At 38.8% G+C, this 18,020-nt stretch overlaps 1 protein-coding gene across 1 annotated transcript in view; it reads left to right on the forward strand.

Moving 5' to 3' along the window:
• Positions 1-2,594, forward strand: part of EMC2 (ER membrane protein complex subunit 2) — a 38,384-nt gene extending 35,790 nt beyond the window's left edge. Inside the window, exon 11 of the mRNA XM_039706213.1 lies at positions 74-2,594. Within this exon, the coding sequence (XP_039562147.1) occupies positions 74-160 (87 nt within the window). The 3' untranslated portion in view covers positions 161-2,594. The remainder of the gene's footprint in view (positions 1-73) is intronic.
• The last annotated feature ends 15,426 nt before the right edge of the window (positions 2,595-18,020 follow it).

Genomic DNA, 18,020 nt, shown 5'->3' on the forward strand with positions numbered 1-18,020 from the left:
CTGTTATTTTCACAGGATTTAGACATAGAATTTCAGGTATATGACAAATAACAATCCTTTCTTTCCTCTTTAGTTTGCAGGTCGCAGTAAGAAAGAAACTAAATACTCTTTGAAGGCAGTGGAAGACATGTTGGAGACCCTGCAAATCACTCAGTCTTAGCTTGGCACAGAGATCTAATATGAAATTTTCCAATACCACACTCAACCTGTAATGACCTGTGGGTTATGTTACTCTAGTGCTGTTAAAAGTTAATTTTGTATTGATTACGTGCTATATAAAATAACATTTTATGAAAAGTAAAATGCCTATTTATTGCTGCTATAAGAAATGTGATGAATACCCACTGAAATGAATAACTTATCCACATAAACAACACGAAGAAATTGCGTGCTGCACATCAGTATCCTCAGATTTTTGTATGTACAGTACCTGCTTCTAAGCCATAATTTGTAGAAATAAACTTGTTAAATGATTAAGAAAATACAGTGACTTAAATTTATATATGTAGATTAATAACATATGCTAAATATTTTTCTTATTTGCACATTTAAGAGTAAAAACATGCTACAGAGGTGCACTTTCTGGAAAATACATCAAGGAGTGATTATGAGTACACTTTATTAGAGAAGAAAGTTTGTTAAGGGTTTTCTTAATGAGTTCATATCTAGTACTGTAGAAATGGAGAAAACTTACTCATGGACTTTGCTTCAGAGGTACTGTTGTACTGGCTTAAGGGCAAAGACATTCTTCTCTGTGGCTTTGTGGGCAATTGCTTCTATGTCCTTGTAGTTCTCTGATTGGTGTATGCAGATTCCCATTTTTTTCTTCCTTCTATGTGTCCTTTCTTGTACATGTGTTCCACATGGTGAATTTCAGCTGGAGCTCTGTGCTGGTCTCTGCTGTTCTGTGTCCCTGGTATTGGCACCCCTGCTGTGGTGTTTGGCTTCTCCACGTGGAGCGGGGGTTGCTGCCCTGGAGGGGTGACATGAGAGCTTGTTCAGCTGCCTTGCACTTACTGCTTGTTACACCATCAGCATGAAGCATCTAGCACACTGTAAAACTGATGGGTTTTTGTCTTCAAGCACTTGTTTATTTACTCAGATAATTAGTCAAACACCCTCATCCAAACATTTTGCACCTCTGATCGTTCTGGATGTTGTTCAGATGTGCACTGTGGCAATTCAGTTGCACAGCTCTCATTTCATTTACTACAGCTTCAGTAAGATTGCATAACAGTTATCAACAGACCCTTGGCAAATTCTAATACCAGTATTGCAAAGTTGTTTTCATGGCTGCTACAGCCATCCAAGATGATTAGACTTTCAGATTTTGTACTGCCTAATCTATATAGATAGGTTAAAGGTTGTGTATTAAACCCTATGATCCTAGACTTGTAATAAAACACTGCTGAGTTCCTTCTTAAAAACAAACCAGCAACAAAAACTTCCTTCAAAGCTTGTAAATTTGTATAACTGAGCTGTTTTTTGCATGAGACTGGGCCTTCAAGAAACATGTAGGATCTGACTCTTATCCATGAAATAGGTTGGAGTGTGACAGAATAGATGCCATGCCATGAGAATTAATTGTATGTGGAATCATAAAGTAGCTTATTTCACTGCTGTTGAACTACGAAACTACAGATACTGCGTAGTGTTATATTAAATCATCCAATTCTAACTTGGGGGAATAGTGCACATCAATTTATAATAATAATTCACAAACTGGCCTCAGAACAGCATGTGTGGCTAGATTATATATGCTTTGGGTGGAAAACATCATAGTTGAAACATATCATACTTGGTCCTGTGTGTTTCTGTGGTAGTCTTTGATTGTATGAGTGTGCCATCTAGAGTTTTAAACCCTCATTAGTATTTTTTTCTGTTGTGCCTACATCTCGTGTAACTTGGTTGCATTTTAAAATTAAAAATGGTGGGAAATTGTACTGAAGGTTAAAATTACTTAGCGCGTAACATTTTACCTCCAAGTTATTGAAAACCAGCAGTGCAGAATTTTTGTGTGGCAGGCACCTCCTGCTGAAATATGCTGTATATAAAGCTTTGTTTAGAGGCAGCTTTTAATATAGCAATGTCAGACCTGGGTATTTAGTATATCAGTTTCTCTGTAAGGAAATTTGTTCTGTTTCTTGTTTTCAGTTATTTGGTGACAATTTTCATGTCATTTGGCTGCTTAGCACTTTCTCATTTTCATTACTGTTTAGCATCTCTTTGAAATTACTATTTAGCACCCTGATTTGTGCTTGTATTTTGGCAACCTACCACATGGTAGACCTTACAAGTCAACCTTGCAAATATTTCTGACAAATTTGTGTTTACTTCAAAGGTTAAATAAATTACTCCCATGAAAATGCATGGGCAGTCTCTGACACAACTATTGAATTGCAGCAATGGAAATTGAGAGTATTTTTCATATTGAAATATAAAAACCAATTTTTAAAATCCTCTGCAGGGGAAGTAACTGCTTGAAATGCCCTGCACTCTCAGCAAGAAAGGGCTTGCTGAGAAGAGAAGCTGTCATATAATATGATCTTTGTAAAAGTAATTTTCCAGTTCTAGTAAATGATTTTGTAATGTTACGGATGCTGTGTTGCATTAAAGAATAGGTTTTCAGAGAATGGGTTACTTAATTAACAAATGAACTTCATTAAGTTCTGTATTGTGCTCTGACAGTGACAAATGCTACACAAAAATATTATCAAGCATTCAGTCTCCTCTTTCCAAAATAAAAGGCCATGTTTTCATATTGTTTCAGTTGACAGCAAAAGCTTGGGGCCTTCGCAATGCCAGGCTGTGTAGCAATGACCGTGTCTTTATTTTCTCAACCATACTTTGGTAATAGGCTTGACAGGAAGAGCTCAGTGTTACCTGATGAGGTAAAAGTCATTGAAGAGCCACCAAAACCTCCAGTTCTGCGTTTGTGATACAAGTTATTGATAACTTCTTCAAAACCTTTGGTCCAAATGTTATACAGTTCATTTTATGTAGCTGCAAAAAGCACATCTTGTTTAGAATGTATCCCTAAATCTCTTCAGTTCAGTGCCCAGAATGTCTTGCAGTTGCTATTGGAAACTCTGTTATTAGTCAACGGAGGACTTCCTCTTGGCAGTGCTGTATTTGTAATGGCATCCATGTTTGCTAGTCACTGCATTTACAGTGGAACTTGTATTTCAGCCAGCTTTAGAAGGGAGGGGAAAAGGAAAGCAAATTAAACTTGACTTACTGGCATGAATTTGTTAGCTTCTTGTTACTTGCACTCTCATCTTCCAAGAACACCAACTGTAGCTGCAGTCAGGTTTGCAATAATAATTCTTGTAATTTAAGAGCTTCTATATTTTCAGCTCTAAACACGAAACTCTGTTATAATCTAAACCATAGAGATTCCAGTGAAACAGTGCTATGTGATGTGCACATACCTCTATGCAGGAAAGGACTACACCCACCCTCCTTCAAGTTGGTGTCAGAGTAGAGGAGCATTAGTACGGTTTTTGACTGTGGTTTTGTCTATAAAATTAGTGTGGCTTAGTATTTTTCAAAATACTGCTTAGTATTTGTTCAGTGTATGAATAGAATGTCAGGACTATTGCTTAACTACGGCAAGTAGTCTACTGTACTACTGTCTGCAGTAGTAGATCAGACTACTTGAGTCTACCCAGAGAGTAGTTACCAGGAATGAATGGGTCTGCCTCTTAAAAGTAAACTGAAAAAAAAATCTCCCAAACAACAAAACCCAACTCCTCCCCACAAAAAACACCCAGAAAAAACCCCAAACCACCCACCAAAACAACAAAAACCCAAACAGCCAAACAGAAAAGAAAAAAAGACCAACCAACCAAACAAACAAACAAACAAAAAAAACCCACTAAACCAACCAAACAAAAAAACCCAAAAAGACACACACACAAAAAAACCAAACCAGAAAAAAACTGCAAAGACAAAAAGAAATCAACCCCACCATCACCTGGTAAAGTTGTTTTTCAGCTGCTGGATGTGAAATGAAAAACCTTTATCAGTGCATTTCATAGGTGAATTTATTTTGCCTTGTGAGAAAGTCTGCTGTACAAAGCAGTGCAATCCCTTCAGTGCTAATCAGGAAGGAAGGCTGGAGAAGCACCCACACAGGCCTGTTCAACCCAATGCCATAGTGGGGTTTCCACTGGCATGTTGCAAAGAACATGCCGTTCATCTGCACTCAGAATCCCAGAGCTGAGCAGTCATGGTGAAAAGCACTAAATGAGCCTGGCCTGGCACAGCCCAGAGCCTGCAGAGTTGGTGCTCGGGGCCATGTGCTCGCAGACCCAGCACAGCACCTGAGCTCTGCCTACCTGCCACTGGGGCTGCACTTTGCCATGAGTCCCTGAGTCTCCCCACAGAATCTTGCTTCTACTAAGGACTGTTCTGTCCTCTGCTTTATTTTTCTCCCATTATCATCTCCACAGCTGGAGAATCTTGCAAAAGATCTGTTTTTGCTTTGGGACTGGTGTGGAGATGAGGGTACAGATGGATCAGTTGCTGGAGTGATCCTGGCTCTGTGAAGGCTTTGCACACTATTGGCTTCAGTGCACTGAGTGACCAGTGCACGCCTAAAGGTCACTGTGTAAGCCTTTGCCTTGGACTGAGTCCACTCAAATCCTTTGTGGGTGCTTGACAAAGAGTGCCTGAGGTTGGATGTGATCTGTGCTGAATGACCTGGAAGTGGAAAGATCTGTTATGGTGACATGGTGACTGCAGTTTGGGTCTCACAGTCACTGGGCCTTTTGGTGCATGTGTATGAAACAGCATGGGGTCAATCACTGCAGTAAAACAGTTCTAGCTGGGAGGCTCTCTCTATCCAAGTAAAAAGGATGGCTGGAAGGAGGACGAGCCACCTTTTCCACTTGAGTGAGTGAGCAGAAGTCCACTAGCTCTCTGCCCTGTAGGTGACATCTACTGCACTTTTGCATTGCCAAAATGATAGGTGCTAGGTTGTGTTTAAAATTTTAAAAAATTGTGGTGCAAACATGTTTCTCTCATCATCCCTGTGTATTTTAACTGCTTTCAATGTGAATTTGATGTTACGATTCCTCACGATGTTTGGGTGGCGTGTAGGCATCTACCTCAGGGCAGGGGAGAAAGACACATTTGCAGTGGCTGCTCACATGGGAAGTTTCTGGTGGGCTTCCATCATGGCAGGCCACAACCTATTTGCACTTCTTGTCTCATAGATGGGGCTTGCTTAAATAACATTTCTCTTAGCATCCAGGCTAATTTTCCCCAGAGAAGGAAGGCTCTTTTCCCAAATTTATACTTTTTTTCTGTAGCAAGCTATTAGGTTTTGGACATGGTGTTTGGAAGTGAAACTTTAAACCAGGCAGATGTAATCCTCCCAGGAAGAGACTGCAAAAATCAACACTGAAGCAGTTTCAAAAAAGTGAGCAGCAAGTAAAATTAACCATTGCCTCTGTTTATTTAGGTAATTGAGCTTGACACCATGGTGTGTCTGACAAGTTGGTTTGTGGTTTTTATTCCATTAAATACGGATACGACACTCATAGCTGTCACTGCCCATCTGAGAATGTTTGTTTCAGTTTAAACATTGAAAACCATGTAAATATGGATAGATCATGAGGTGGGCAGCAGTATAAAAAAACTACCCAGTAGAACTGTATCTCTTTCCCTGGACAGCTGTTGTATTTTATTCTGTTTAAGTTAGAATCAAGAATGAAAACCATAAACAATTACTATAAATCTATTAAAAGTCAATAGCTGCTGTCTCTTCAATTCTGAAATCAGTGTTGTTAGTTCTTTTTTTAATTAAATGGTTATTCTATGGGCTGCTTGGCCATTATTAGGCTTTGTTGTAAACTTGGATGTTTTAAAGATTCAAGGAGAGGATGAAAACTCTCATAAATCCAAAAATACCCTGGTATTTATGCAATTGAGATAAATTGTATATAAGATGAACACAGAATTTCTGTTTTAAACATATCAATACCATTTAGTGCCTTGTAACAATATTGTAATTGTAGTCATGCCAAGCTTTTTGATCAAAACTTCCCAGAAATGTGATGTCTAAATGGAGCCAAAAGCTCTAATAAGCTTTTAAGTAAAATTTGATTTAGTTAAGTGTAGGCACCACCCAGACTTAGAAAGGAGCCTCTGCTAATACAGATAATTTGCTCCTCTTGGGAAGCTCCCATATTCAGGTAATTCTGAGCCTGATAGCCATATGAAAGAAACAGCTACAACTATTAGAGTAGTTTCAAAGAAAATCAAGGCTTTTCCACATACAAACCATCTTCTCAGCGGAGATGTAGATGTGGTCATTTGAGAGCATCTTTGAGAGCAAATCGATACATGATACCATCAGTGGAATTGGATGGAGAAGCCTAGAAAGAGACTTACATCTGATTTTCTCTAGATGGTTTTTTTTTAGTGTGAAGTTTGCTGAAGAAGAAAGAAGTTTGGTGCTTCATCTAACTACATAGCAGTGAATTTTGGTGGTATGAGCCTGACAGGCTGGTGGGTGGCTGGGATCAGTGCAAGGAGCAGTATCTTACACTGGTTCCAGGTTAATAACACCTGAGCCTTCTATGCCAAGGCAGTAGGGCCTGGTACCCTGCTCTAACATCTGTGTTGAGGATGAGAACAAACTTTCTTGTGTCTTTCAGTGCCCAACCATTGTATTCAATCTTCTGAATGCTGGTATAACATGAGCAGTGCTTTTAAAAAAAATTCCAGTGATTTCCCAGTTCAGAGGCGATCAGTGATCCAATTTATTCCTTCCAGCTCTAGGCAGCATACATACAAATATTTCGTTCAAAATGAGATCCTGGGCCCTATTCCTGGATTCCTATTTAGACAACAAAATTAGGGATGGAATTCTCCAAGTCACCTCCCAGTTGGCCTTGCTGGCGCTTTCTTGATTCCAAATTTTTTTTTTTAAGATCAGACCACATATTTAAGTGCTTAAGTGCTTAGACATGGATTTTATTCTTAAATTTAGGCACCATTTTTAAAAAAAGATTTTATTTTGTGTTCTTCATTTGCCAGACTCCTAAGTGGAAGCAGAACAGATAGTTGCCTGAATCACCCAGGCTCTGTGTTTGTAAGCATGTGAAGAGTAACTTTTCATAGACAGCCATCTGCACTTAAAGTGGAGAAAGAAAGCAATGAAAGTGATTGCTGACTAAAGCAGTAAGATCAATATTTTAAACAAAATTGATGCAAAAAAGGCTACAGATACGGGAAAGTAGGAGTTAGTGAAGTATGGAAGGTGTAACAAAGTCTGTGCACTGCTGGGTTCTGGAGAGCCCTAGTCCTTTGTCTTCATGTCTCCATGACCATTCCCACAGTCCCACCAGTTACATCTTTTGTGGTGGTTCTTTGGGTCAGGTTCCTGTCCATGTGCTGTGGCCAACTGTGACATATATGAGGATGGAGGGATGACATCTGGGTGGTTTGTCTGTTATTTTGCCCTGTTTCCTTTTCAGTGGTGGGTGAGACCTGAGAGTGTGTCTTGTGGCAGTGAACAGGAAACGCCAGAAGACTGCCGTATGTTGGCTGTTTCCACTTACCTCTGGTCATTGCAGCTGTATGAGCCAGAGAAATCAAAAGTGTCAGAAGGATGTCTGTCTGCTGTTGCAACCCCAGTGATCAGAAGAAATATGTGGGACCAGCTTTCAGTGCCACCATGGGAGTAGGAGGAAGGTGAGCACAAACACCCCGAATAAAGAAGACTAAAGAGATGGGAAATTATACTACTGAGGAATGGCTAGCATCCAAGAATTTAATTTTACAAAAAAAATTGAGGTTTGACTGGTGCTTTTGTTCCATAACCAAAAAAAAAAAAGAAAAAGCCAAAAGAAACCCTTTCTCCACTGAAAAGGCCGTACCCACAAGGTTTACTCCACACTGGATTACCAGTAACCTAATGACTGAGTCATTTCCTCGTGTGGTAGGAGGTGAGGGTTTATATTGTCTACCTGATTACAAGAGACTTGGAGATTGTGTTTCTTGTATTCCCAGCAAGTGACCTATCCATCATGTGTGGAGGCAAGTCTGGCACAGAGAGGGTTGGAAAAAATGGAGAACTCAGTATGAGACAGCTTCTCTTGGCAGCTTGAAAAGAGAAACTTTGCCTTGCTTTCATGGTGAACTTCATGTATCAGCAAACTACTGAAAGGTTAACAGAGCTTGAATAAAGTGAATTATCTTTCAGACATACAGATGCATCTTCAAATCTTTAAGTTTAACTTAACACATTTCTTGGCTCACACGTCAAGTGACGTAACTGGTGCTGGCAAGGAAGGTGCATGCTATTGCAAAAACATCTTAAAACATAACTTCATTTTTCTTACCTGCTTAAGTATGGTGGGTTTTCATTTGTTGTATTATTTTAGCAGGGTTATGTAGATAAATTTCCTTATTATACTGATCTTCTATAAAAGACACCTGTAAATGCTTTTCTTTGTTACATTAGTAGTGTCTTTTCTCTCAAGTCATTTAGTCTGTGGGCTTACTCATTTTTCCCCTCCCTAGGTAGTTTAAAATATCTCTGATGAATTCTGTATGCAGAAAATAGGTAACATCGCTGGATATTATCTTTTATTAGTTATTTTTCCCTTGTGCAGTGGGAGTTAATCTTTTTTAATGACAAAAAATCTTGTGGGTAACAGTAGAGTTCTGTAACCAGAACTTGAAGCAACTTCCCACTGTAGAGCTTGAAGCAACCTCCCACTTTCCGAGTTTTGTTACTGACTGGGCTCTGCAACATGGTTCAATTCAGTAATTTTGGGTTTTTGTCCTTCAGATTTCTCAAATGCAAAATATAATCAATGAAATTTTTTGCTCCCCCAAAAAAATCACTGCCCATAGGTGTTGCTATAAAATTAATCCAGTGCTTATCAGTTTTATCCTGCTTAACTTCATAAGTGTTGTATTACTAGTTGGCTGGTCAACAAGCTAAATCTGTCAGGGGAAAGAAATAATTTCTCACAGGTAACAAGAAATTTATGTCATGTGGGTCATTTCAGTCAGTGCTTTGAGTGACAGGAGAGTGTAGGGTAAATTTGGCAGAATTCATGTACATTTTATACTGGTTCCAGATGTTTTAAGCATTCTATGCATTCATTTTTAAAAATGGTCTTTTAATAGTTGAGGTGCTTATTAGTTTTTCTGCTCAAACTGACCTTTAATGTGAGTAGTTGAGGGATATAAATTAGCATGTCTTGCTAATCTAAAAGTTTTATTTGTTATCCATGGTGTATTTTCTATAGTTGCCAAGAGCTTTTGATCCTGTAGTCTTCATTGACTATATAAAAGATAGTCTGCCATTTAGATTAACAAGAGAAATATATTTGAAATATGTTGTATGCAGAATTTTTATATGATCGAGTGCAAAATGATAGATCACACAGTAAAGGGATGTGGAATAAAGTATGAAAAGGTCTTGAAGAAAAAAAAAGAGAAGATGGTTCTGAATGTTAGTGGGGTCACAGCTAATCCTGAAATTAATTATTCTGTATACTGAGAGTTTGATCAGCTCTGATTTAAGTAAGCAGGAGTTTTTAGTTTGATCTGAATGTGAACTTGAAGTTGTGAGTTTTAGGTCAAATATTATATTCCATTAAAATACTAATTTATATTTTGTAAATAATTTTTAGACCATTTTCATTTATAATCATAGGTTTCTCTATATTGAAGGTGCTGCATTGCCAAATACTTTGTAATGAATGGGACACATGACAAGTCAATTGTTTAAAGTACATGATAAAATAAGGAACTCATCAAAAATTTTCTCTTATTTTTAAACTATTTTTTCATCACAAATCTGAAAAGTAAGTGACTGATTTTTTTTTTTAATTGTCATTAGGCAGCTCTGGTAAAATTTATGTTAAGAAGTTTTGGCCTGTTTATGTGTGCTGAAATTTGCCAAAATTGGTAATGTGATATTCCATCTTTAGCAAGACTATAGAGCAATAAATAATGACACATGACTGTATGTGAGTGTTGTTAATTAATTTTTTGTGGCATTCATGAAATGCAACAATCTTCCAACCCAAATTCTGCAGCATTAGGCAGCAAGTTGTACTCTGAACTAAACCAGATGCTGATCAGCTCTGTTCCTATTATCGACTTGGGGCAGAGATGGTAACCAGACCTTATTTGCAATGTTAACATTTGGAACAGATTAACAGCAGTTAGGCTGAAATGAGAAACCTCCACTTCACTGAAAAGGTTCAAAACATGTAATGCTGTAAAAATCAGGATGTCTGTAGTATGTTAGATAGGAATAAATAAGTTAACTGTAAGCCGCACTTTCTCCTTCGCAGGATGTGTTGTTTCCAGTTTATGAGTGACTCTTTAAAGAGTTTAAACATGTTTATGAGGTATAGTCAGGCTTAAGTCCTGATAAACCATCTACCTGATGAGGTAAAGTATATCCAAACTTGCTGTTCCTGTTCATTGTGAGAGAGCCCTCCCCAGAGCCAGGCTGTACAGAAGATTTTTGTCTGGGGGACAAATCCCACATGCATTTGTGAAGTGCAGAGACTCAGGATACTTTTGACTGCCAGCCTTCTGCTACATTCAAACCCAATGGGGAGCGTGCCCCAGAGGTCTGGTCAGAGTGCATGGAACATGTGGTGGCCCAGAAAGGCACGCTGGGCTAGGGATGTTTCTCTGCGCCTGCTTGTGGTATCTCAGAGGACCCACTGGGAACTGGAGGGGTTCAACAGGAGTGTAGCACAGGCCTAATGCTTTTTAGGCTGAAACTGGGCTAAGCTTCCCACCTCTTTGTGAGTATTGTACAGTTATTTGTGCAACCATAAGCTTCTACAATGCATTAATTTTGGTGTTGTGCTACCTTCATCCTCCTTTCCTGTGCTTTTTTATTGGGAATATTGCTTTACAGGAATTGAAGAGCAAGCTTCAATTATAAGGAGAGTATTTCTGCAAAAGTCAGTCAAGAGATGTTGCTGGGTTCTCATTGTGTCACCTGCTGTATGATTTTTCCATACAAATGAAGGGATCCTGGAAGCATGGGACAAGTGCCTGCCTGATGTTTCCATGTGCAGTGGGTACATGCTGGTGTGTGCTTAGACCCATGCTACCCAGGGTTTTGCTCCTGGCATTCAGTCACAAAAATAAAAAAGTTACTTCCTAGCTTGTGTGCACCCAGCATGGATGTGAGGCAAGTTCAAGTGAATGAGTAGGTTCAGACAGCCTTGGACCTCTGCTGCAGAGGTCTGCTGGATTTCCCTCCAGTAGTCTACAGCTGCATCACACAGTTCCTGAGTGACTCCAGTTTATAGGTCACCCCGGGATGTAGGTGTAGGTCAACTTTCAAAATGTATTATAAAAAGTATGTTTGCCTTTTTCTTGACCTTCTAGGTATTTGGGCCTTATGAAAATTTATCAAGCTGTTATTGAATTACAGGTCAGTGTGCAGCCATCCCTGGCCATGGTGTTACTTAGAAGATTAGAAGTCTGAATTTCAGTTTGCAGCTGGACCTCTTCTGTGCTCCCTGTACTTTAAGTCAGAAAGAATCGTTTCAGGTGCAGAAAAGCTGAGAGTACTTTGCAAGTAATAGTGTTTTCCATGTAAAAGTGAAAAAGTAGTGCAATACAAAGCTGTTAGTTTTTTAAAGAATGACTTCTTTGAGATGGTGTATATCTGGGAGGCACAAAGCAGGGATTAATTTTCCCCCTCAGGTTAGCAGCTATTGCCAAGGAAGCTTGAAGGGAAGTATTTCATGGCACTGGCAGTGCAGAAACAGGCAGGTGGGCAGTTCTTAAGCATGATGGGTGTTGCTATCTCTGCTTAAAGGTTCTGAGATGAGCTGAATTTAGGATATCTAGCATAAGCATACAGTGCCGTGTAGTGAAGCTTGAGTAAAATGCCAGCAAATCACTGCAGCTCAGCATGTCAGTATGCACTGCTGCATGTCTGTATGTTAACATCTGCCACACTGAAATGGCTGCAAAACAGTTTATAAAGTGGAAGCATAGCTTCAAGCAAGGCAGAGTTTTGAGAAGAAAACTTGGAAGTGACACTGTTGAGCAGAAAGTTTTGTGTGCCCCTTCTTGCATGTTTTCAGTCCTTCACCTCTCTGCACTTTTCCATCTCTCAGACACATAGAAGTTCTAAGGGGGCTCTGCTTCGCATCCACAAGACTGGTAACCAGGTCTCATTTCTGACAGTAAAATTTTGCTCATCCTTTACCTTGGGCACTTGAAATGTTTTGCTAGGCAGTGGCATATTTGCATAGGCAACCTTTTGCTCTGCAGAAAAAATCATGCTATTTCTAACTCTTGCACTCTAACTTCTCTGCTTTACCTTTGCAATGAGCATTCCTATTGTAAAGAGTTCCTTGACCCTTTAAGCCCTTTTAAATATAAACCATTGCTTTTAAAGGTTCGTTTTGCCTGTTGTAAGAAATCTGACATATTGGAATTAGTGACAGAATTTTAAATATGGAGGTGATATGCTGTAAAATCTCAGTTGCAGTTTGCATTAGATTTAGATTTAAAATGAGCAAAAATGTAATTGAGGGATAAGAGTTGGCAATACTCATAGCCTAGGAATTATGTTTCAGACTTTGGAAGGAAAATGGTTTGGCTTCTTTTTTTTCACTTTCAGGAACACTGTTATTTTCTTACTTAATGGTTTCAGATGCTGTTAAATGAAAAAATATTTCTGGAGTAAGTGAATTTTGCAGGTGCTTTGTCCAGGGGTGTCTCTTGGAGTTTTACAGTATGACTCTCTGTGAAAGCAACAGGTCACAAACCTTCATGAAGTGGCTTCCAGCCAGCCAGGAGTGACAGCTGAAGTGGCTGGTGTTGCAGCCACCCTGACAGAGTGTGACCAACCTGCCCAGCCCAGTGCTTCACCATGCGGGGGGTGGCTGCAGCAGGAGACAGCACTCAGACACCCCTTTGGAAAAAATGTGTTGTATTGCATATAAAGAAGAAGAAAAAGGATTCAGATCTTAAAGGCTCAAGGACTAATAATGGCTTGGCATGTTGATCATATGTGGCCCAATCTTATTGAGATATTGACTGGACTTAGTTACTACACCTGGAACTTTGCTGGGCACCCAAACTAGTGTGAGAGGTTTGCTCTTAGCAGGAGCTCCCCATGGGCACCACTATCTTACATATTTATTATTTATTTATATATAGCAATATATTATTCTTACTGTCCAAGGCATGCATTTGGATTAACTATGAGCTTAATTGTAAAGAAAAAGCATATTTTTTGTGGTGATCCTTAGAGGAAATTCTTGTGTTTTCCTTTCCCTACAACTGAAGAAGTAGAGCCTTCTGTGTGAACCACATTGCCCTACTGTTCCCTCCTTAAGAGCCCAATCCCATGCTGGGCTCACACCTCCTGTCACAGCAGCAAAGTGGCTGAAACAGTGGAATTTGGTGGAGTGAGAGCTTGTCCATCAGAGACCAACATGGCTCTTACAGTCACTCCAAAGCAGCCAGCATCCCCATCCTGGTACCGACAAGGCAAATTTGATCAATAGGCATTTCAGCTGCTTCTACTAAAAAGCAAATGGGACCAACAATGTGGTCATGATGTCTGAGGCTTCAGCACATTGAATTGGGAGGTGGAAGTTGCCTTGGAAAACTGAGGTTTAGGCTATCCCTTACAGCCTCATATGTCTTGTGGCCTCTCCCAGGAGCAAACAGCTCTCTTTGGGGAGTGGTAAAAATGACCTAAATATTTAACTTATTTTAAAGACAGTCTATGCTTTCAGATATACGATTGCTTTCCTGCCTTTTACTTGTCTCACTAAAGATCAATTACAATTTTTTTCTGCCCTAATATTTTTTTTCCAACGAAAATTTGCATGTCAAATGATAGAAATTTTTGTGTGTGTGTGTGTGTTTTTGTGCTATTTAGTTTTCCTCAAAAAAAATCCAGACTTGTACTCAAACATGTTAGTTCTTTAGTTTCTTAGATGCATCTTCTTTGGTTCCCTCTACCTCTTTTTAAATGGAGAAACCTTTTTAGGTTTATGCATGGTCAGATGCTCTTGCCTGCTTACACAGTGACATTGCAGTAATGCCCAAGGCACTGGATGGCTGAGGTGCTTTCTGGAGCACTTTATACCACAGCAACAGTTTGTGCAGTCATCTGCACATTGTCCATGTTGGTAACATCCTGAGGATGGATCAGGCTCTTACAAGTGTCTTGATTTTGTTTTATTTTCAATTTGCTAAACATGAAAGAGAGGTAGGAGAAATGTTAGTCAAAGAGGAAGGTTTTGCAAGTATTTCTCATTCATTTGATGTAAAATAAATTCTTTACAGCATAACTGGAATGTCTTTGCACATGTTCCAGGATGGTTGTACCCAGCCCTGAGAAGAGAGCAGTGCCTTTCCAAGTAACACACGGTTAACTCTGCCAGCTTTAACATGTAGCCTCTAGTCAGAGACGTATGTAATTTCTATTTTACAGCTGTCCAGACACACTTCTGAAAAACCTAAGCCATATACACCAGATGTTACTTAGTCCAGTGTGGTCTACCTTGGACCCATTCCAAACCTGCCTGCATATAATTTTCAAGTCCCAACAGCCCTGCAGTGCTAGAAGATAAAAACTGACCATAACCATACCTTTTGTATTGCTTAGAGCTCAGTTTAATTATCTGAAATGCTACTAGATAAATAGTTCAATCACAAGAATTCTACCTTGACAATAACTACTACCATATAAATTTTTTTTCTAATTTGAGACAGGTTTTGGGTTACTAGCTCTGAATTATGCAAAGTTCAAATCAATGATTAATATAATTACCTAAAGAGGGTTTTTTTCCTTAAATTTTAAATAATGGAGTGTGTTTATATGGCCTTATTGAGAAAGGTAGTCCATGAATTTATATGATTTTGTTTTATGTACACATGGGTGGCGTATGTGTGTATGATTAGGACTTGATATTTAAAAAACATGATTTACAGACCTGCTAAGCAACCAGCAGTGCTGATGAAATCCTCTCAAGAAAGAAAGTTTTTCAAATTTTTTGAGTCTGCCTTGTTTAGGCATTAGCCTATAATCAAATGGATGCTGAAGTGCTTCCCTGAAGAAATCAGTAGCCCAAAGATGTTTTTAAATCAGGGCCTTCAGTGCCTGTAAAGTTTCTTTCACAGAGCCCTGGTTCTGACTATAGCCTGACTCTGAAGAGCTATTTAGGTTTCTAGCCCTCTGTTGTGGGATTTTTGTGCTTTCCTTGCCCTGGAAGCATAAGGATAAGAAATATGAAGTTGTGTGGAGAGCCCCACTTTCTTTAGACAGTATTTTCAATTTATTGATTATTATCTCATATTACAACTATATTTTAATATGAAAAAATAGAAATATTAATAGTTTAGTTCTTTTTTAGTCATTGCTGATTTTTCTTAGTATTTTCCTTTATTGCTGTGAATTTTCTGCATATATTGACTATGATAAATTTATCTCATTTGTCTTTGCTGATTTTTTTTTTTGTCTTACACAACTGTTCCTTTAGTTTTGAATCAGGAAAGAGTTCAGAGAAACAACAAACCAAGAAAAATATTAGTGAGAATTTGTAAAAAGTGATGACTGATGCTCAAAATGTGTAACTGATGGAATCAGCAGCCACTTGGTTATGTATTAATTTTATCAGCACACATAAGCAAGACCCATGTGGCAATTTAGAATAAACAAACACATTTGATTTTGATATTAAGTATTAAACATGTTCCTTTTATAAGGTAATCTATGTCTTGTCTGTTATTTCCCTGAATGATCCATTACATTTCAAGTAGTTGTACTGCAGGGTAAAGTTAAATCAGATAAAAGTGGTTAATGAAGGAAGTAGATATTTCTATCTCACTCTTGGAATAGCTTCTTTCCTTTCTGATTTTAAAATAGAAATAACAACAGTTATAAGAAATATTTCTATTTTTAATGAAAATTTATTATTATGGCTGAGAAAGAAATCTATAAGAGATAATATATTAGCTTTATGACATTAAAGCTAATATATTATCTCTTATAGATTTCTTATAACCTACATTAATTAGACCCCTTGCTTCTCATGTTTCTCCTTTTTGATTCATATTATGTTATGTTTTAACTTTCTTTTCAACTTTAATTTTTGCAATCTGAGTCAGAATTACAGAGTAGTGAAGATTTTTACTTCTTTTTGTCTTGCACTTTAAGAATACAATAATTTCCCAAACTGCCTTCACATTTGTGGCTACAAGCTCCCTGCTCCACTTTCTCAGTGCTCCATTTGAGCTCCTGCTAAAACTGAATGCTTTGGGAAAAATAAATCTAAGATGTCAGTGACTTAAAGCCCAGTGCTGTAAGTTTAAGATGTTTGCCTAATATCACATCACCGAAATGGAACAGATAAAGATGAAGTGTAAAGTATATGTAACGTGGCTTGCAGTTGAGTGCAGTAATTGGAGAATGCAGGCAGCAGATCTGGGAAGGTGATAAGGTAAGCAAAAGCTTCTTGGGAAAGGTAAACTGTCTGAAGAGCTGACAGTGATATGCACTGACTGGAAGGAACCCAAAATTGTTTTAGCCTTTAAGCATCCAAAAGACATTGAAGTAATTGAGTAATCATACACTCTGGGTCCAGTATTCCTGTCACTGATACCCCATGCGTCTCAGTTATTGGTGTAATTTAAATCTGATAGCCACATAATGGACCAAATTCTCTCCTCTACTTTTCATAAGTTGTCATATTGGATTCAATATGAAGAATGTTTGCTTAAGTGCAGCGAGCAGGATTTGTGTCATGAGGCTTATTTTGCTTCTCAAAAGTGGTATTCCCTGCTGTATGTACTGAATAGCACCATAGAAGACAAAATACTTATTCTAGAGAAAAATACCCTGAAGCACCATAGATTAGTTTAAATTCTCAAAAAGGTGTGAGCTTTTCTGTTTCTTCCAGTGTTTAGGCACTTTTTCTTAACATTTATGCCAAAAAATTGTCCCCAAATCTCCCTTTTGGTGCCAGTGCTTTGAAAGCGTGTCAGATTCTGCACCGTAAAAGATGATGCCTGTCCCTATGTATTTCTTGGAATGACAGCTTCTACCTTTCAAAGGTCATTTGGGTCAGAAATTTTCATTAAAAAATATTTGAGTACATGCCACATACCTTGTCTGTTTATTCAATCTTAATATTCAACAAAACATTTCAATATTGCTAAGCAGCCAGATCGGAATAAGCTCATTGGAGCATGGGAACATCTTTTCGTGCTGGTTTTGTACATAGCACCTCATATGCTGAGGCTTAGGGTGCACAGGCTGTACTGTGCTGCAGATAATAAATACTAATCATCAGGAGAGCTTTAAGGTGGGACCCATGCAATGAGCAGACAGCTTTGCAGAACAAGCCAGCCCTAATTTGTCCAGTAAAATGGGTGATGGGCTTGCACGTGTCTCCCTAGTGCTGATTTATTAATATGCATGATGTGTTGTAGAACAGGTTAAAAGGATGTGGTCAAACCCCCAGCCCGCAGTGGGTAGAAAGCCAGGCCCAGAAAGCTTAATGCAGAAACTTGGCCCTTGTAGAATTTTCCCACCTGGAGTACATATGCCATGGGGGAACCTTTTCTTGAGATTATGTGAGTTATTTAATCTTGGGATTTGTTCAGCAGGTTTCTTTTGTGAACTCCCCCCTCTACATGTTTCTTTCCACCCTCTCCACTCTCCCCAGCAGTAGGGTTGGTTTCAGATTGGCTCTAGCACAGTTAGATTAGTCTGGCAAACTAAATTAGTCTGAGCAACAGAGTTAAACTAAACAAGACACAGAACTGCTGTACAGTCATAGCGTAAATGGTAGCACACTTTCTAGCCTGACCTGGGCTGTGACAACCATTGTTTCTCCATGGAAGTATGTCCACAGAAAGGACATCCCTAACAGGCTGGGGTGCAGGGCAGCCAAGGAACTGTTGCAAAAGCCAGAAAAGATGAGAGCACCATCTTGAAGAGAGAGGGGCAGGGTACAGCTGTGTTGATATGAGCTGTGCTCTGC

The sequence above is a fragment of the Passer montanus genome, unplaced genomic scaffold (genome assembly GCF_014805655.1).
Source record: "Passer montanus isolate IOZ18808 unplaced genomic scaffold, ASM1480565v1 scaffold19, whole genome shotgun sequence".
Lineage (NCBI taxonomy): Eukaryota > Metazoa > Chordata > Aves > Passeriformes > Passeridae > Passer > Passer montanus.